This window comes from Rhinopithecus bieti, unplaced genomic scaffold (genome assembly GCF_001698545.2).
Source record: "Rhinopithecus bieti isolate Rb0 unplaced genomic scaffold, ASM169854v2 scaffold_9670, whole genome shotgun sequence".
Lineage (NCBI taxonomy): Eukaryota > Metazoa > Chordata > Mammalia > Primates > Cercopithecidae > Rhinopithecus > Rhinopithecus bieti.
The window spans coordinates 1,517,816-1,534,973 of record NW_016806180.1 but is presented as its reverse complement, the minus strand read 5'-3'; the positions used below and the strand labels follow the sequence as shown (position 1 = coordinate 1,534,973).

At 41.3% G+C, this 17,158-nt stretch overlaps 1 protein-coding gene across 1 annotated transcript in view; it reads right to left on the bottom strand.

Annotated features, from left to right (window-relative positions):
• LOC108531509 (ATP-dependent RNA helicase SUPV3L1, mitochondrial) overlaps nt 1-16,542 on the bottom strand; it is a 24,688-nt gene extending 8,146 nt beyond the window's left edge. Inside the window, exons 1-7 of the mRNA XM_017875008.1 lie at nt 16,186-16,542; nt 10,656-10,733; nt 10,157-10,264; nt 8,958-9,072; nt 6,136-6,304; nt 3,831-3,942; nt 301-378 (exon numbers count right to left, since the gene is read on the bottom strand). Of these exons, the coding sequence (XP_017730497.1) occupies nt 301-378; nt 3,831-3,942; nt 6,136-6,304; nt 8,958-9,072; nt 10,157-10,264; nt 10,656-10,733; nt 16,186-16,459 (934 nt within the window). The 5' untranslated portion in view covers nt 16,460-16,542. The remainder of the gene's footprint in view (nt 1-300; nt 379-3,830; nt 3,943-6,135; nt 6,305-8,957; nt 9,073-10,156; nt 10,265-10,655; nt 10,734-16,185) is intronic.
• Between the last annotated feature and the right edge of the window lie 616 nt (nt 16,543-17,158).

Sequence of the window (17,158 nt, the reverse complement as noted above, 5' to 3'; positions counted from 1 at the left end):
GCACATACAAAAAAAAAAAAAGACTAGCATAAAACACACCAAAACATAAATTGTAGTTGTGTAAATATGAGATTTTAACATTTTAACTTTAATTACATGGTTATGCTAGTTTTAGCACAGGAAAAAATGGATTTCCCATTATTAAAATAATATTTAGAAAATAAAAACTCATACTTAGTTGACTTTTTTGTGTCAAAAGAAAGGTTCTAAGTGACTCTATTTGGTAATGGCAAGCAGATAAAAATGCATCTCAGTGCAGATGTCATGAAGTTCAGGTTTTATAGCATTACCACCACCAACCTAGGAGTGCTCTGGTCCAAGCCCATCCTCTGGCTGGATCTCTAATCATTTGAATTTCATCAATTACAGCCACTTCGTCTGAAAATTAAAAAGTTAATGTGAGCAATAACATCCACTAAAATAGTATTATAAACAAATTCCAATACCAAAATTCAAGCATCACCATCACCACCACCACCATCACCACCACTTACTGGGTTCTTTGTTCTAAGTGTTTTGGCAGGTTTGTTCTAAGTGTTTTACCTCCTCTTAAGTACCCCCTGCTTAATCCTCACAACAAATCTATGAGGTTAAGTATTAGCACTATCTCCATTTGACAGAAAAGTCAGAGGCCCAGAGAAATTAAGTTACTTGCCTTAAGTTATACAGTACGTAAGTACAGAGATGAAATTCAAACCCAGGCCATCTAGCTCCAACGTCTATACTCTTTTTTTTTTTCTTTTTTAATTTAGATACAGGGTCTCACTGTTGCTCAGGATGGCCTTGAACTCCTGGGTTGAAAGTGATCTTCCTAACAGTGCCTCACTCTGTCACACAGGCTGAGTCCAGTGGCACAATCATAGCTCACTGTAACTTCGAACTCCTAGGTTCAAGCAATCCTCCTGCCTCAGCTTCCAAGAAGCTGGGACTAGAGGCACGCAGCACCATGACCAGCTAATTTTAAAAACATTTTCTTGGGAGGCCGAGGCAGGCGAATCACAAGGTCAGGAGATTGAGACCATCCTGGCCAACATGGTGAAACCCTGTCTCTACTAAAGATACAAAAATTAGCCGGGCGTGGTAGTGTGCGCCTGTAGTCCCAGCTACTCTGGAGGCTGAAGCAGGAGAATCACTTGAACCCGGGAGGCGGAGGCTGCAGTGAGCCACGACTGCACTACTGCATTCCAGCCTGGGCAACAGAGCAAGACCCTGGCTCAAAAAAAAAATTTTTTTTTTTCTTTAGAGATGGGGGTCTTGCTATGTTGTTCAGGCTGGCCTTGAGCTCCTGGCCTCAAGCGATCCTCCCATCTCAATCTCTTAAGTAGCCAGAATTCACAGGCACAAGTCACCACACCCAGCTCCAAGTCTATATTCTTATATACTCTACCACACTGCCTCCCAAACTGAGCAGTTCCACTTGTCCTACTTTTTGCAATCTAAGAGACAGCCTGAGGAATTTGCCTGATGAGAGCTATCACATCTAGACAGAAGTAAAAGAAGAAGGCAAGCTGCAGAACAAGGAGGTGACAGCCCTTCATTTACTAATGAAGCATCTCTACAACAGGAAACCAGGCAGCTCTCAGGAGCAGAAAGTAAAGCAGAAGGAATAATTCCTTGGGCCTCAGCTATGCTTATTCTTAGGGGTTTTAAATCTATCACTATGGCAAAGAGTAGTGTCTCATCTTATTTTCTAAAGCTAAAATGCTTCCAAATATATGATTCCAATCTCTGTAATTCATATATTATATTTTTACTTTCTTCTCCAAATACCACAGAATTGAAAAGAGAACATTTAAAAATACAATTAATATACTTACAATGACACTTAGAAATGTAAAGAAAGCTAATTCTATATTGAAAATCGTCAGATTAAAATTACTTATTGAGGCTGGACATGATGGCTCATGTCTGTAATCCCAGCACTTTGGGAGGCTGAGGCGAGGTGGATTGCTTGAGCCTGGGAGTTCAAGGCCAGCCTGGGCAACGAAGTGAGACCTCTTCTCTACAAAAAAACAATGTTTTAATGAGGCGGGAGAATTGTTTGAGCCCAGGAGATGGCGACTGCAATGAGCCGTGATCGTGCCACTGCACTCACACCTGGATGACAGGAGTGAGACCCTGTCTCAAAAAAAAAAAAAAAAAGTACTCAGTGATCTGGATATGTACAAACAAGACTAGAAGAGAGGACATAGAGAAGAAATTCTGATTTATTAACTTCTGTGCTATTGTACAATATATTACTTTATAATGTATTGATTTTTTAAAAACTATTCATCTCACAAAGTTGATTATTAAAATGAAAAAAGCAAGCAACAAAATAGTAAAGCACCTTCCTATTTGTTTAATATATACACCCACCATGCACACATAACTATATGCATACACAACATGAACACAAATATTGACAAAGTCTGGAAAATATATACCAGAGGGTTATTTAACACTTGTTGATTCCAGACAGATGGGATTGGGAAATTATGTATGTTTGTTTTCTTCTCTTTGCTTGCTTACATTTTTATATTTTCAGTAACGAAGACATGATTGCTTACATAATAAGGAAAAAGTTAATTTTCACTTAAATGTTAAGGCCAGGCGCGATGGGTTATACCTGTAATCCCACTGCTCGGGGAGGCCTAGGTGGGAGGAACACACGAGGCCAGGAGTTACAGACCAGTCTGGGCAACACAGCAACAACCCATCTCCACAAAAAATTTATTAATAAAAAATTAGCTGGGTGTAGTGGCTCACACCTGTAGTTGTAGCTACTCAGGAGGCTAAGGCAAAAGGATTGCTTGAGCCCAGGAGGTCCAGGCTGCAGTAAGCCATGACTGCGCCATTGCACTTCAGCCTGGGTGACACAGTGAGACCCTGACTCAAAAACAAAACAAAACAACTTTAAATAGAAGCTCACTGTGGCGGTGCACATTAACAGGAAAAAATTTTAAACAACCTAAATATCCTTTAACAAATGGGTAACAAATAATTTCAGTCCTAAGATGGAATTCTATAAGACAGTTTAAATGAAGTAACTACAAATATGTAGCTATAGATACTTCAACAAGACTAGATAGATCTAAACACATTTGTGGAGTAAACAAGCAAGTGGTAGAACAATAACATAATAATCACATAAATGTTTTAAAAACACAACAATCTAGAATACTGATAAGTAATACATATCAGTGACATAATATATATCCTGAAAAGAGACAGGAAAACTATACACACCAAATATCTGTTAACAGTTAGAACAAAAGAGGAGAGAGGAATTAAACTGGAGAGTGGTATAAAGGAAATTTCAACTACACTTATTAACATTTTAGCTCTTTTCAGAGAAAAAGGGCAAGAACGTCAGGTGCAAGCATTTGTCAGTGGTGGTAGGATCGCACGTTTGTCATACTTATTCTCTTCTTTTTCTAGATTTTAAACTTTTCTTCACACAAAAAAATCGTATTCCACATGTTCAAGTATATTTTAAAATTAAAAACACCACGGCCAGGCGCAGTGGCTCACGCCTATAATCCCAGTACTTTGGGAGGCCAAGGTGGGCAGATCACCTGAGGTCGGGAGTTTGAGACCAGCCTGACCAACACGCAGAAACCCTGTCTCTAGCAAAAATACGAAAATTAGCCGGGCGTGGTGGTAGGTGCCTATAATCCCAACTACTTGGGAGGCTGAGGCAGGAGAATTGTTTGAACTGGGGAGGCAGAGGTTGCAGTGAGCTGAGATAGTACCGTTGCACTCCAGCCCGGGTGACAGAGCAAGACTCTGTCTCAAAAAAAAAAAAAATTAAAAATACCAAACCAGTTTCTTAAACGGCATATACATACAAGGAGTTGTAACACTGCACATCTCAACTGTACAAGAAACATGTGAAGACTGTTTCCCATCTGGCTGAACTGTCACACGCTCTTCACCTGTCACCAAGTCACATGGCACACCCTAGAAAGACAGAAAAAAACCTAGAATTATTGAAAATAATGGCAAAAATACGTTTTGGATATTTAACAGTGTGTTCTCTCTACTACCACCAAATTAATTTGTTTCACAGTTAAAACAAAATGTTCCCATGGCCGGACACGGTGGCTCATGACTGTAATCCCAGCACTTTGGGAGGCTGAGGTAGGCGGATCACAAGGTCAAGAGATCGAGACCATCGTGGCCAACATGATGAAATCCCGTGTCTACTAAAAATACAAAAATTAGCTGGGAGTGGTGGTGTGCATCTGTAGTCCCAGCTACTCAGGAGGCTCAGGCAGGAGAATCACTTGAACCAGCAGATGGCGGTTGCAGTGAGCTGAGATCATGCCACTGCACTCCAGCCTGGAGACAGAGCAAGACTGTTTCAAAAAAAAAAAAAATCCCAATGCTTTTTTCCCTTTTATAAAAAACAAAGTAAAATAAGAGCCACTCTCTTACACAACCTGGGGAAACTTGGAAACATCTCAAATCAGCTAAATCCTCAGGTAACAAAAGCATGAGACGCTGCAGCAGTTTCACATTTTAACTTTGTACATCTCTGAACTATCTGACTTCATTAAAATGAACTGTTTCTATATTCGAGAAAAACATTATAAATACAATTTAGGAATGTAAAGAAAGGCTGGAAGCGGTGGGTCACACCTGTAATCCCAGCACTTTGGGAGGCCGAGGCAGGCAGATCACGAGGTTGGGAGATCAAGACCATCCTGGCTAACACAGTGAAACCTCGTCTCCACTAAAAATACAAAAAATTAGCTGGGCATGGTGGCAGGCACCCGTAGTCCCAGCTACTCAGGAGGCTGAGGCAGGAGAATGGCCTAAACCGGGGAGGTGGAGTTTGCAGTGAGCCGAGATCACACCACTGCACTCCAGACTCCGCCTTAAAAAAAAAAAAAAAAAGAATGTAAAGACCTCCTATTATAATTCCCTGAGAGGGACCAATATTAATGCTATATCAGGGTGATCAATCATTCTGGTTTGTCTAGGACTATTGGGTCCCCCAGAATGGAGGACTCTTGGTGCTAAATCTGGAGAAGTCTAGGCAAACTGGGATGGCTGGTCATCATAATGGCCTGAATCTAATCATGGGGAAACATCAGACACATCCAAACTGAGGGACAGTTCACAACACAACTGACCTGTAGTCTTCCAAAATGTACAAGTTATGAAAGACAAAGGAAGACTGAGGAACTGTCCAAGATTAATGGAAACTAGAGATGTGACAACTAAATACAGTGTGACACCCTGAAAAGAACCCCGGAAGGGTGGAGGATGGGGTATAATGGTCAACTGATAAAATTTGAATATGGACTGTGTATTAAGGAAGAGTAATCTATCAATATTAAATGCCCTGCCTCAGACAAATATCCTGTGTAAAAGTCTGTTCTCAGGAAACATATACTCAAGTATTTACAGATAAAGAGGCATTATGTATGTAAATTATCCAAACTGTTCAGAAAAAAAAAAAGAGGATGCAAATTACCTACCAAAACTGGTTAAACTCACATTATAAAGTCATAATAAAACAATGAACCAAAATGTAGCCCATTTAGTGAAAATGATGCCTCAGACCATAGGGCTTCAGTCCTTTCAGTTTTGAAAAGGTGGCTTCAGTCTTTATCATTAGTTTTAGCTGATAGCACCAGAGGTCTAATCTATAAAAGATAAATTAAATATCATAGAGTAGTGCTTAACTCTGAGCGGGCAAAGGACTACAGAGTTTTGACTATAGCAACAATATTTTATTTCTTAGAAAAGTGAGTGAAGCAAGTATGACAAAATGTTAAGATATGATGAGGTGGTGTAATAGGTTCAAGCTTATTTGTATGTTACTTTCTGCATTTCTCTACATATGTAAAATGTTCTTTAATATTGTATTTCATTCATTGTACTGGGCACATGTTTTCACATTTTTGTATCTCTGAAATCAAGGTGCATCTTTAGAATTGATAGCATGTCAGAGTCAGTTGGTAGCGTCTTTTTCTTTCTTAACTGTATATAAAATAATGGTACATCTTACAATTGACAGCCTCTTAGATACAATGAAATATGGTAATTTCTTGTTAACAGTAAATTACTACGAACATCTTTTCTCACTCCCACCAAAAAAGAAAATTAAGAAAAAAATGAGCAAATATTTGGTAATATACTGACAGCAGCATTACTCTTTTCGAAGATCTCATGTGCCAGTAATTTTAGAGGGCCACAATACACTCCAGACTTTGCTGAGAAGTATTTCTGGATTGCGTGATAAGTCTTTCCACTGTTTGTGGGGCCTGAATGAAATATTATCTTCCGCTGCACGGCTCTAGCATCTGGGTACCTAAAACATGAGTAAGTAAACAGCTTAATCCATTAACCTCAAAATCCATCCTGGCAAAGATATCAAATGAAACAAATGCCAAATGAAATATACTCTTAATATTCACAAGATCAAGTCTTTGAAAAACTAAACAATGGGTTTCATATGCACATTAAAATAATGACTTGTTTCCAAGAATGGTATTTACTAACTAGAGGACAGAAAAACCCAAATGCAAATTAATGTCTTGGATATTTTCCCATTGAAAATTGAAAAGAGAAAAAAAAATCTCTTTTCTCGGCGGTTACTAAAAATAAATTTAAACTGCTATCAGTTCCATACTATGTTCACATCATTCCCACAGCTCTAAACACATGACTCTAAAAGCAAACATTCCTAGGCCCCTGAATTCCAGCATACACAAATATAATAATGGAGTCTTCTACTTCTGGCCATAGTGGAATAACTGGCACTAGACTTGCCCTCCCACTAAAAACAAGTACAGGCGGAGCATGGTGGCTCATGTCTGTAATCCTAGCACTTTGGGAGGCCAAAGTGGGAGGATCACCTGAGGTCAGGAGATCAAGACGAGCACGGCCAACATGGTGAGACCCCATATCTACTAAAAACACAAAAATTAGCCAGGTGTGGTAGCACACGTCTGTAATCCCAGCTACTCAGGAGGCTGAGGCAGCAGAATCACTTGAACCCGGGAGGTGGACGTTGCAGTGAGCCGAGAACACACCACTGCACTCCAGCCTGGGTGACAGAGTAAGACTCTGTCTCAAATACAAAAAACAAAAAACAAAAAAACCCAAAACAACAAGTACATATATGTATGTTGTGCCTCATATGTTGCAAAGAACTAAGGTAAGTATAGCCTACTAGATGTGGGCAATATCCAGCCTAGATGATTGGAAAGATACCAATTTAAGTAAACTTGGTAAAATCCAAGTCTTTTTTTTTTTTTTCCAGAAACAACTACATTTTCTCATCTATAGGTAGCCAGGGGCAACACAGTTCCATTCTAGAGGGAAACAAAAGGGAGAGCCCCACAAAACTTTGGGGGCAAGGGAGAGACTCATCTCACACTTCTTTTGGAGGTCAGGGTTTGTATATCGTAATTCAAGTTAGAATAAGTGAATTAAACTGAATTTGATGGAATGTGAGTAAACCTAGAACAGCATTGAAGCATTGAAGCATTACACAACCTGAAGACTGAGAAGGATATATTATCTGAAGGATCTTTTTATTTCCCCAAGGTCTTTCGCACTGGAGACAGCATAAAAGAGTGAACAAGTGTTGGGATGAGAGAAGATGACATCAATGTGTGAGTTCAGTATAACTGGGGATAAACTGGAAGTACCTGTGATTTTATACTCGTCTTATTACCTGCCAGGGCTCATCTAGTCATGACAATGTTTGCCTTGAATGGAGGTGAAAGCCTTTCTTTGTTGAATCAAATACTACTACACTATTACACTTCCACACTATTTATTTGGGAATGGGCTGGGAGTGACAGTAGCCTAGTAGTTCAGCTACCTGATTACGGCCCCATTCTTTTAGAAGCACACTTCTGCCAAGGAGTGGTTTGTACTGCTGTGTTTGGTACATTTAGTCTTTTTTCTGCTACAAGTTTTCCTTACCTGTCCTTTAGTGTAGATTTTATTCATCACAGGACAGAATAATCAAGGACAACCAAAATCCTTTTGTTAATTTCAGTACCTCACCTATCAACATTTCTGAGCTATCATTCAATGTTCCTCCGCGTCATGGAGTGAAATTCTTGTTTTATGGGAATTGGGAGTGTGGGAATGTGATAACCTAAACAACCTTTGCTCTGAAATTCCATTTTTCCCTCTTTCCTTGAATTGTGTTGACCTACAGAGATAAATTTCCTTTGTATTTTTTTAAAGAAAATATTAAAAATCAATGGTCTCAAAAAAAAAAGTACAAAGCAGGGCAAAATACATGCAGTAAATGTGTGGGGACACAGGACATAGGCAGTGCAGGACTGCAATTCTTGAAAGAAAAGAACACTTGGGATGAGCTGTACCCCACCCCAGTAAGGCATAGGGAGGTGGAACCCAAGCAGAATATGACAGGCTCACTGAAGCAAGCAGCAGAGATCAAGTTCGGAGCAGCCAAAATGTGAAGAACAGAGTGTGGAAGAGAAGGGTGCATAGAAGGAGAGCCCAGAAGTCTGTGTGGGGGTTCCCTGTGAGTTACTGGCCAAGGGCTGGGCTAACCATGTACAAGGTAAGAATCGGCAGGGTCTAGGAATGAGCAGCCTACCAAGGGTTTGAGTGGAAAGTTTCAAAGATGTCTCAAGTGCTAGGTGATGTTGCAGTTCCAACCATGGTGGAAATAACTCATTAACACCCAGGCACTCAGCTAAAACATCAGGAAGGCCATAGCTTAGACTTAAGGACAACATCGTTAAGTCATGGCTATTCTAGATCTGCCCTAATAAAACCTAAAACCACACTCAATGTGCATCAAGGTGAGATACCAGTTAATTGCCTAACAGAGTTAATTGCCTCTTTTTATTTTAGGAAAACAACCTAATCCAGACTCCTTATAATTTATTATCTAGAATACAATAAAAAAAATAATGACCAATAATCCAAGATTAGAAACTGAAAATTTCAAATCCACAAAAGGAGAAACTAACCAGTTAGGTGGTATTCTTAAGTCACTGATTTTACGTAGATCATCCTTACAGTCCAACACAGGAAATATTTGTTTGGCATGTCTCAAGAAAAATGGAAATAAATCATCCACATGAGCTGGAAAATAAAACACTGTATTAGCATGTGCAATCTACATAAAATTCGTAACTAAATTTAGTGAAATCTTTTTTCTTAGTAAGCTAAGGTGCGGGGGCATTGCCAGGATAAAAAGAAAAGTCCTCTCAGGGCGCAGTAGCTCACGTCAACAATCCCAGCACTTTGGAAAGCCAACCTGGAAGGATGGCTTGAGCCTAGGAGGTTGAGGCTACACAGTGAGCTGAGACTGAGCCACTGCACTCCAGCCTGGGTGACAGAGCGAGACCCTGTCTCAAAAAAAAAAGGAAAAAAAAAGAAAACAAAAGTAGAAAAGTCCTGAAGTTACGGGCTTTATCCTTTTCTGGGATCCTGTTTTGTCTTACTTTTTCCTTTTAATTTCATTTATATTTTCAGGAAAACAGGAAATTGGCTAGCAACCACCACGTTCTACTCCTTTAGTACAAACAGGCAAAGATTAGCATTGGCAAAAGTTAAATTAAAAATAAAGAACCTAGACATGTACATTACAGAGATGAAGGTACAAACATTTTTTAAACTTCGAAAACCACAGACAGGCAAAACGTGTTTGTTCCTCAGCAAGAATTCTCCACATCTTAGTGTCTCTGAGAGGAGGCTGGGGCATGTCCCATTCTGTGTTGTATCCTCAGTGCTGGGCACATGATACAGGTCTAAGAGTCAAATACATAACCAAAGCCAAACTGCCTGTGGGAATAAAACGATGATATTCTGATTTTTTTTTTCTTTTATAGTAAGAACTTTGTCCTGATATGAGGAAGAAGGAAGCCAGCGGCAGAAACAGACGGAATCTGCTATGCATTAATTCTAACTTGTGTAAGAGCTTTATTTCACTGGGCCCCAGTTCTCCTCCAATCTAAGACATATGGGTGATGTAATAACTAGCTCAGGGACCCAATATAAAAGCAAACAACCTAGAAGTCATCCTGTCAAAGCACTGAATTATTTACAGAGGATGTTACCAGACCCATTCTAAACCAAATAAGCCCTTCTAGAGAAATGAACATGAAGTATGAGAAGAAATAGAAGGTATGTTCAATAGGATTTTTAAAAGTCTCTAAACACTTGCCTGCACCGAAGCAAATATCATTCAAAACAATGTGAATGTCCACATCCAGAGAATGAGACTGCATAATATAATTTCTAAAGCTTATGAAAGCTTGGTGGAAGAGACGAGCTGTAGAAACACAAAATGAAAAGATCTAAGGCTTAGTTCTCATTTTAAAAAGCACACAGAAACACCACACCAAACTCATCAAAGAGTCTTTTTTTTTCTTTTTTTTTCTTTTTTTGTTTGGTAGTACAGATGGTTTATTACGATCTGGGCTAAAACTGAAGTCCTAGCACAGCATGAAGGAAGGCCACACCTGCAGCTCCTCTGCTGTGCAGTATGGCTCATCAGGTGAGCCTTGCTAGTCTCCCACCCAGCCAGAAGCAAAGGGCAGGGACGTGTCTCTAGACGACAACTATGTACTTATTTCCAGGTCACACAAGGGGTCGCACAATCCTGACCAAGCTGTACTGTAAGAGGTAATAAAATATCTCTGTGAAGATGTTTTGGGCCTTACCATCAAGTCCATAATCAGCACCCAGTTTCTGAACTTCTTTCCTCTTGTAAAACTTGTCTAAGACCTTCTTTACTTCATCTAGAAGAGAGATGTCAAAATTTAACATGTTTCCTTATCTTAGATAAATGCTGAAAAAAAGGCAAAAGAAACTTGAAGCAGTAACACTAAAGGCAGCAGTTTAATGAGTGTGGCAAGAACCAGAAGGTTTCAGTTGATCCTTCTTTATGAATTGATATGCGATGGGAGTGTTAAGAAAGATGATCCAGTCAAACAATGCAACACCCTGTTATACCTCAGAGGAATGAGCAATGCACTCTGGGATCAGAGGCAGGCCATTTATACGTAGAGAGCCACAGCATTATTCACTTATAACTATTCTGCACATCCAAACAGCGAGCAGCTAAAACATCCAGAAAGACGACCAATACAGCAAGGACCAGATCCTCATGCTTAAGGAAGCCAGGTTGATCTTAAGTTTGAGGATGATGATTTCAGGAACAAAAGATTACACTTGTTTTGTGCTACATGGCAAAACTAAAGTCAGTGGGAGCAGATTTCAGTGGAATTTATACAAGAACTTCGTAACAATTAGAACAGTGAAAAGTGAGAGCTTCTTGACAATTGAATTACTCAAGCAAGGGTTAGATGACTGTCAGGGTGACAGCAGAGAAATGTCTATGCTATTGGAAGATAACATGCCACTATGAATCAATAATCTTACAGGTAAAAATATTTTAAACTAATCAAGCTGAGATTGTATTATGGTTGTATATGTTAAAATACTACAGCATTATTCAATAAACATTTTACTGACTCAGCCACACACTATGTATTTCTAGGAGGAGAAGCCACAATGAGGACATAGCTTTTACCCATGAAATTCAGAAAGGCCAAGTGGCCTGTATTTTTACCTTCCACAAATGTGCCAACCACATTTTCACACAGTCCAATACACACAACACTCATTGAAGAAATCAAGCCTGAACAAAGCTTCCCACTAACAAAACTTTGACAGAATGAGGAAATTTCAGAATCACTGGTTTAGCCACTAGATCTGCCCACAATTAACTATGAGATACACATACACACACAGAGCATGTGTGTGTGTGTGTGTGTGTGTGTGTATTTATATTTCAGACCACAGGCAGATTTCTGGGTCTCTGTTACTTTGTGCTGAGTAGAACAACAGTTTCTTTTTTTTTTTCGAAGATGGAGTTTCACTCTTGTTGCCCAGGCTGGAGTGCAATGGCACGATCTCGGCTCACCGCACCCTCCACCCCCTGGGCTCAAGAGATTCTCCTGCCTCAGCCTCCCAAGTAGCTGGGATTACAGGCATGCATCACCATGCACCATGCCCAAATAATTTTGTATTTTTAGTAGGGACAGGGTTTCTCCATGTTGGTCAGGCTGGTCTCGAACTCCTGACCTCAGGTGATCTACCAGCCTCAGTCTCCCAAAGTGCTGGGATTACAGGCTTGAGGTACTGCGCCTGGCCAACAATTTCTTAGTATCAAGGGTAGAAAAATCAATGACAAATAAAAGATTGGAAAAAAGCAAGTGCAATTGCTTGGGAAAATTCTGCTGACCTATAAACTTGATACAAACTAAAGACAGATCACATTTATTTAGAATTAATCTATTTTCTGTGACTAATACTACCATGTTATATAAGATTCATGCTGTTTTACTCAAATTAAAATGCTTCCAAAATGTGAAATTTCTCATTATGTAAAGTAAAAGAAACCAGTTACAAAAGACCATATACTATATGATGCTATTAATACGGAATATACACAACAGGCAAATCAACAGACAGAATGTAGATTAGTGGTTATCTGGGGCTAAAAAAAAAAGATACTGGGTACTGGGGGACTAGAGTGACCTGCTAATAGATATCAGGCTTCTTTTCAGGGTGATAAAAATGTTCTAAAATGAAATTATGGTGATGACTGCACAATCCTGCAAATATACTACCAATGAATTTTACCCCTTTTTTTTTTTTTTTTTTTTTGAGACGGAGTCTCGCTCTGTCGCCTGGGCTGGAGTGCAGTGGCCGGATCTCGGCTCACTGCAAGCTCCGCCTCCCGGGTTCACGCCATTCTCCTGCCTCAGCCTCCCGAGTAGCTGGGACTACAGGCGCCTGCCACCTCGCCCAGCTAGTTTTTTGTATTTTTTTTTTAGTAGAGATGGGGTTTCACCGGGTTAGCCAGGATGGTCTCGATCTCCTGACCTTGTGATCCTCCCGTCTCAGCCTCCCAAAGTGCTGGGATTACAGGCTTGAGCCACCGCGCCCGGCCGAATTATACACTTTTAAAGGGTGAGCTTTCTGGTATGTAAATTAAAATTGTATCTTTCTTTTTTTATTTGCGACAGGGTCTCACTCTTGTCACCCAGGCTGGTGTGTGGTGGTGCAATCTCAGCTCACTGCAACCTCTACTACTACCCAGGCTCAAGCCACCTTCCCACCTCAGCCTCCCAAGTAGCTGGAACTACAGGCGCACACCATCATGCCTGGCTAACTTCTGTATTTTTGTAGAGATGGAGTTTCGCCATGTTTAACTCCTGGGCTCAAGCAATCCACCCTCCTGGGCCTCCCAAAGTGCTGGGATTGCAGGCATGAGACACTGCGCCCAGCCTAGTGTTTTTAAAAGAACATTCTGACTGCAGGTAGAGAATAGAATGGAGGGATCAAAGGCATATGAGGAGACACATAAGGGGCTATATGTGCAGTCCAGTCAAAAGATGGAAGTTGGCAATTTAGACTAAGCTGGTTGCAGTGGAGAATGAGGGAAATGAATGAATTCAATATTTATGAGGTAGAATCAACAAGACTCATCAACTGGGCTTTATCTGATTGTTAGATGTAGGGGTGAGGGATGGAAGAACAAAGACTACCAGGTTTGACCTCAGCACCTGGAGAAGCAGGCTGGAAGGAGGAGCAGGTCTACCAGGAGGAAGGTAAGTTGTCTTGACATGCTAAGGTGAGGTGTGTGTAAGAAAGACAAGTGGAGACACCTGGTAGGCAGCGAGATCTATACGTCCAGGGTGAAGGAGAGAGGTCCAGGGTAGAGACAAAGATCTGAAAGGAATACTGCATTAGTGAGGGAGAGAGCGAGAATGAGACACCCCATAGAGAACACGGAATAAAACAGCAACGTGACGCAGGACAAAGCCTTTAAGTACCTCAACTTTTTGGGCTATGAGTAGGCAAAAGAGATTGAGAAGTGACAGCTTCTTGTCCCGATTGCTAAGCTAAAATGGAAATCTGACACCTTAATCACATGGCTATATCAGAGTGTAGTAATTCATCATCTTCTGTAGCCCCTCCTGCCATGCTGAAAAATCATTCTAGTAAATTCAACATCTGGACCAATCCCAGTCAAAGGAGATGAAAAATCACCTGGCACACAGACCCAATGAAGTAGCTAAGGATTCTCCACCAGAAGAAAATCTAGTGCTGACAAACTTATGTCTTTATTCCATCTTCTTACAGGAAGCAGCAAAGACATTTACATTTTCAGGTAAATTAGAATAGCTGCAGAAAATAAGAATTTATCAATATTTGAATACAATAAGGCAAATTATCTCATCCAAATTACCTTATGCCTTCAAATAATATAAAACAAATGGAAAATTGTTCTTTAATGGGTAAACTATTGTTTGAGTTTCAACTCTGCAAGATGAAAAAGTTCTCATCTATTTCTCAACAGTGTCAATATACTTAACACACTAGTGACCTGTGTGCTTAAAAATATTTAAGACTGGCTGGGTGCAGTAGCTCAGGTCTGTAATCTCAGTGCTTTGGGAGGCCATGGCAGGAGGATCCCTGGAGCTCAGGAGTCTGAGACCAGCCTGGGCAACATAGCAAGACCCCATCTCTACAAAAAATTTAAAAATTGTCCAGGCATGATGGTGCATGCCTGTAATCCTAGCTACTTAGAAGGCTGAGCCAGAAGGATTGCTTGAGCCTGGGAGTTGGAGGTTACAGTGAGCCATGATCATACCACTACACTCCAGCTTGGGTACAGGGCAAGACCCTGTCTCTAAAAAAACAAAGTAAAGAAAAAAAACTAAAAAAAACTTTAAAAGAGTAAATTTTATGTATTTTACAATTTAAAATAAAGAAATAATAGTATAATTACATTATTAAAATAATACACTCTCTGCTATGGTTTGAATGTCTTCTCCAAGACTTATACTGAAATTTAATTGCTATTTTAACAGTTGAGAGGTGGAACCTTTAAGAGGTGATTAAGACAATAAGAGTATGCCCTTGTGAGTGGATTAATGCCATTATCACAGAAGTCAGTCAGTTGTTGCAGGAGTGGGCTCCTGGAAAAGAAGGGTAAGTTCAGCCCGCTTTCTCTGTCTCACAGGCTCACTTGCCCTTCCACCTTCCACCATGCGATGATGCAGCCAAAGGCCCTCATCAGATCCTGGCCTCCAGAACCATGAGTTAAATACACCTCTATTGCTTATAAATTACTCAGTCTCAGGTATTCTGTTTTAACAGCAGGAAACAAAGACAGTCTCCCAACTCCAAGTAAAGTGAAAGGCCTTGCTTAACAATGACTTGGAAGAACAGGTCAAAGAACAACATATACTGTGAGTTCCATCACATGTTTAGTGAAAGTACTGTACTTCTGCTCTGAAAAACATGTTGTAGTCTATATTTTAGATTTACAATAGGAGACACCAATGTCGCCTGTTGAAGTGAGACATTTCTCCTCCTATTCCTGGAGGCAATTCCTGGATAGCATTTCCTCAACCTCCCAGTTTCATTTGGTCAGAGGAAACTCCCTTACCTCCCTAATCATCCCGAAACTCACCTTGAAAACATTCACATGCCTCTCTGTCAACGAATCCATCCAAACTTAAGTTTTGCTGAGCAAAGCCCGCTGCCACTCACTGATGCTACCCTCTTCTTTTCTCTCTGGAGCCGGGGATACCCTACCTTGTTCTATCTTGTCATGTTCTACCTTGTATTACAGTTCACTTTCCATACACGTGTCATTCCTCACGAAACCGTTACGTTTCTTAAGAGGGGATTGGGATCTGAGTCTGGTTCCTCTTGGCAACCACCACACAGCCTAACAGCGCGGTATGAGTCGGCGCCTCCTCAATGGCAAAGAATCCTAAAAGAAGTCTCCGCTGGCTTTTCATTGCCACATCCCATTCCCCTTCTGGGGGCGGGAGAGAAACAAAGACGAATGCAAGAAAGAGCGGGCGTCCAAATAACAACTCAAAAAAAGTCAAATCGTCCCAACACATGAGTGTTTAAACCATTCAGAGAGCAGGTCAGTAAAAGGGAAAAGGCCACTTCTGGGACGAGGCGTTAAGAATTAATTAGACACAGTCCTAAGCTGTTTAAGGGGCTCACACACCAGCGAAGGAGGCAGACATTGAGAAGCACGATGACAACACTCGATGGGACCTCGGATACCCAGGGGAAGGGGGTGCACCTTCCTCCCAACCAGTCTCGGCCCGACACACACCACTCCCTGCCGCCCTCAGTAGTTCCCGCACTCACTCTTGTCCAGAGGCCGGGTTAGCTCGGCCCCGACGTCGCCATCGGCGCTGGGGCCCTGAGGTTTCACAGTCAGGGGCACGAACAAGGACGTGTTCGGGATTTTGGAGCCACCTGAAGCAGAGGAGGACGCGGTGGCAAGGACAGAAACTTGCCCCAGAAGGCCGGGAAAGGGCCCAAAGTGGGGGCGAAGGGCAGAGCAGATGGCTGCCCGGTGGCCAGCCTGGCGCCCTGCTGGGAGCCGAGCCCACAATAGGGCACACCGGGAGAAGGACATCGAGGCCGCAAGTTCTACAGGGGCCGGCAGCAGCCGCGGACTCGGCTGCGGACAGTGACGCACACCTCCAGCGCCTGCTGTCCAGAAAGACCCACACCGAGCAGGTAAGCTGCCCGGGAAAACGCCTGACCGTTAAGGAAAAAGCCGTGCTGTAACGGTGTTCTTTCAGGGAAGAAGAAGCTTCGCAGAGAAAACCGCTAGACATAATTCTCGTTCTGTTTCTCTGTTTTGTTGGTGATTGGGACCAGCTTTCCCTAAAGAAGGGAAAATAATCAGGCATCTTTGGGATATCATAGATGAGCGGAGAGGGCCAGCTAGTCGTGTCGCGTGATGCAAACTAGTCCTTTGGTAAGCCAGTGTCTAGAAGCACGTGGGTGAGCAGTGAGAGAATGGATGGTGGAGCGGCAACTGCGAATGATCAGGCTACGAGTGTGTCTTGCGGACTCAAACACTAAATAGCATTTCCCAAAAGTTTCTTGCATTGTTAACCGTCCTTTCCTGATATGATAACGTTAGCGATAATAACTTGATATGCCCCTCAGAAGCGTTGCTAAGAAATAGTGTTGCACTATTAAACCCCTTGTATTACGTAAGTACTTTTGCTTTAATGTGAGCAGTTTGTGTACATCATCCTAGCAGCTGTGTCACAACCACATGGCAAAAATACGTGCTCTGTACCCCAGCCATAGTTTAGTTCCA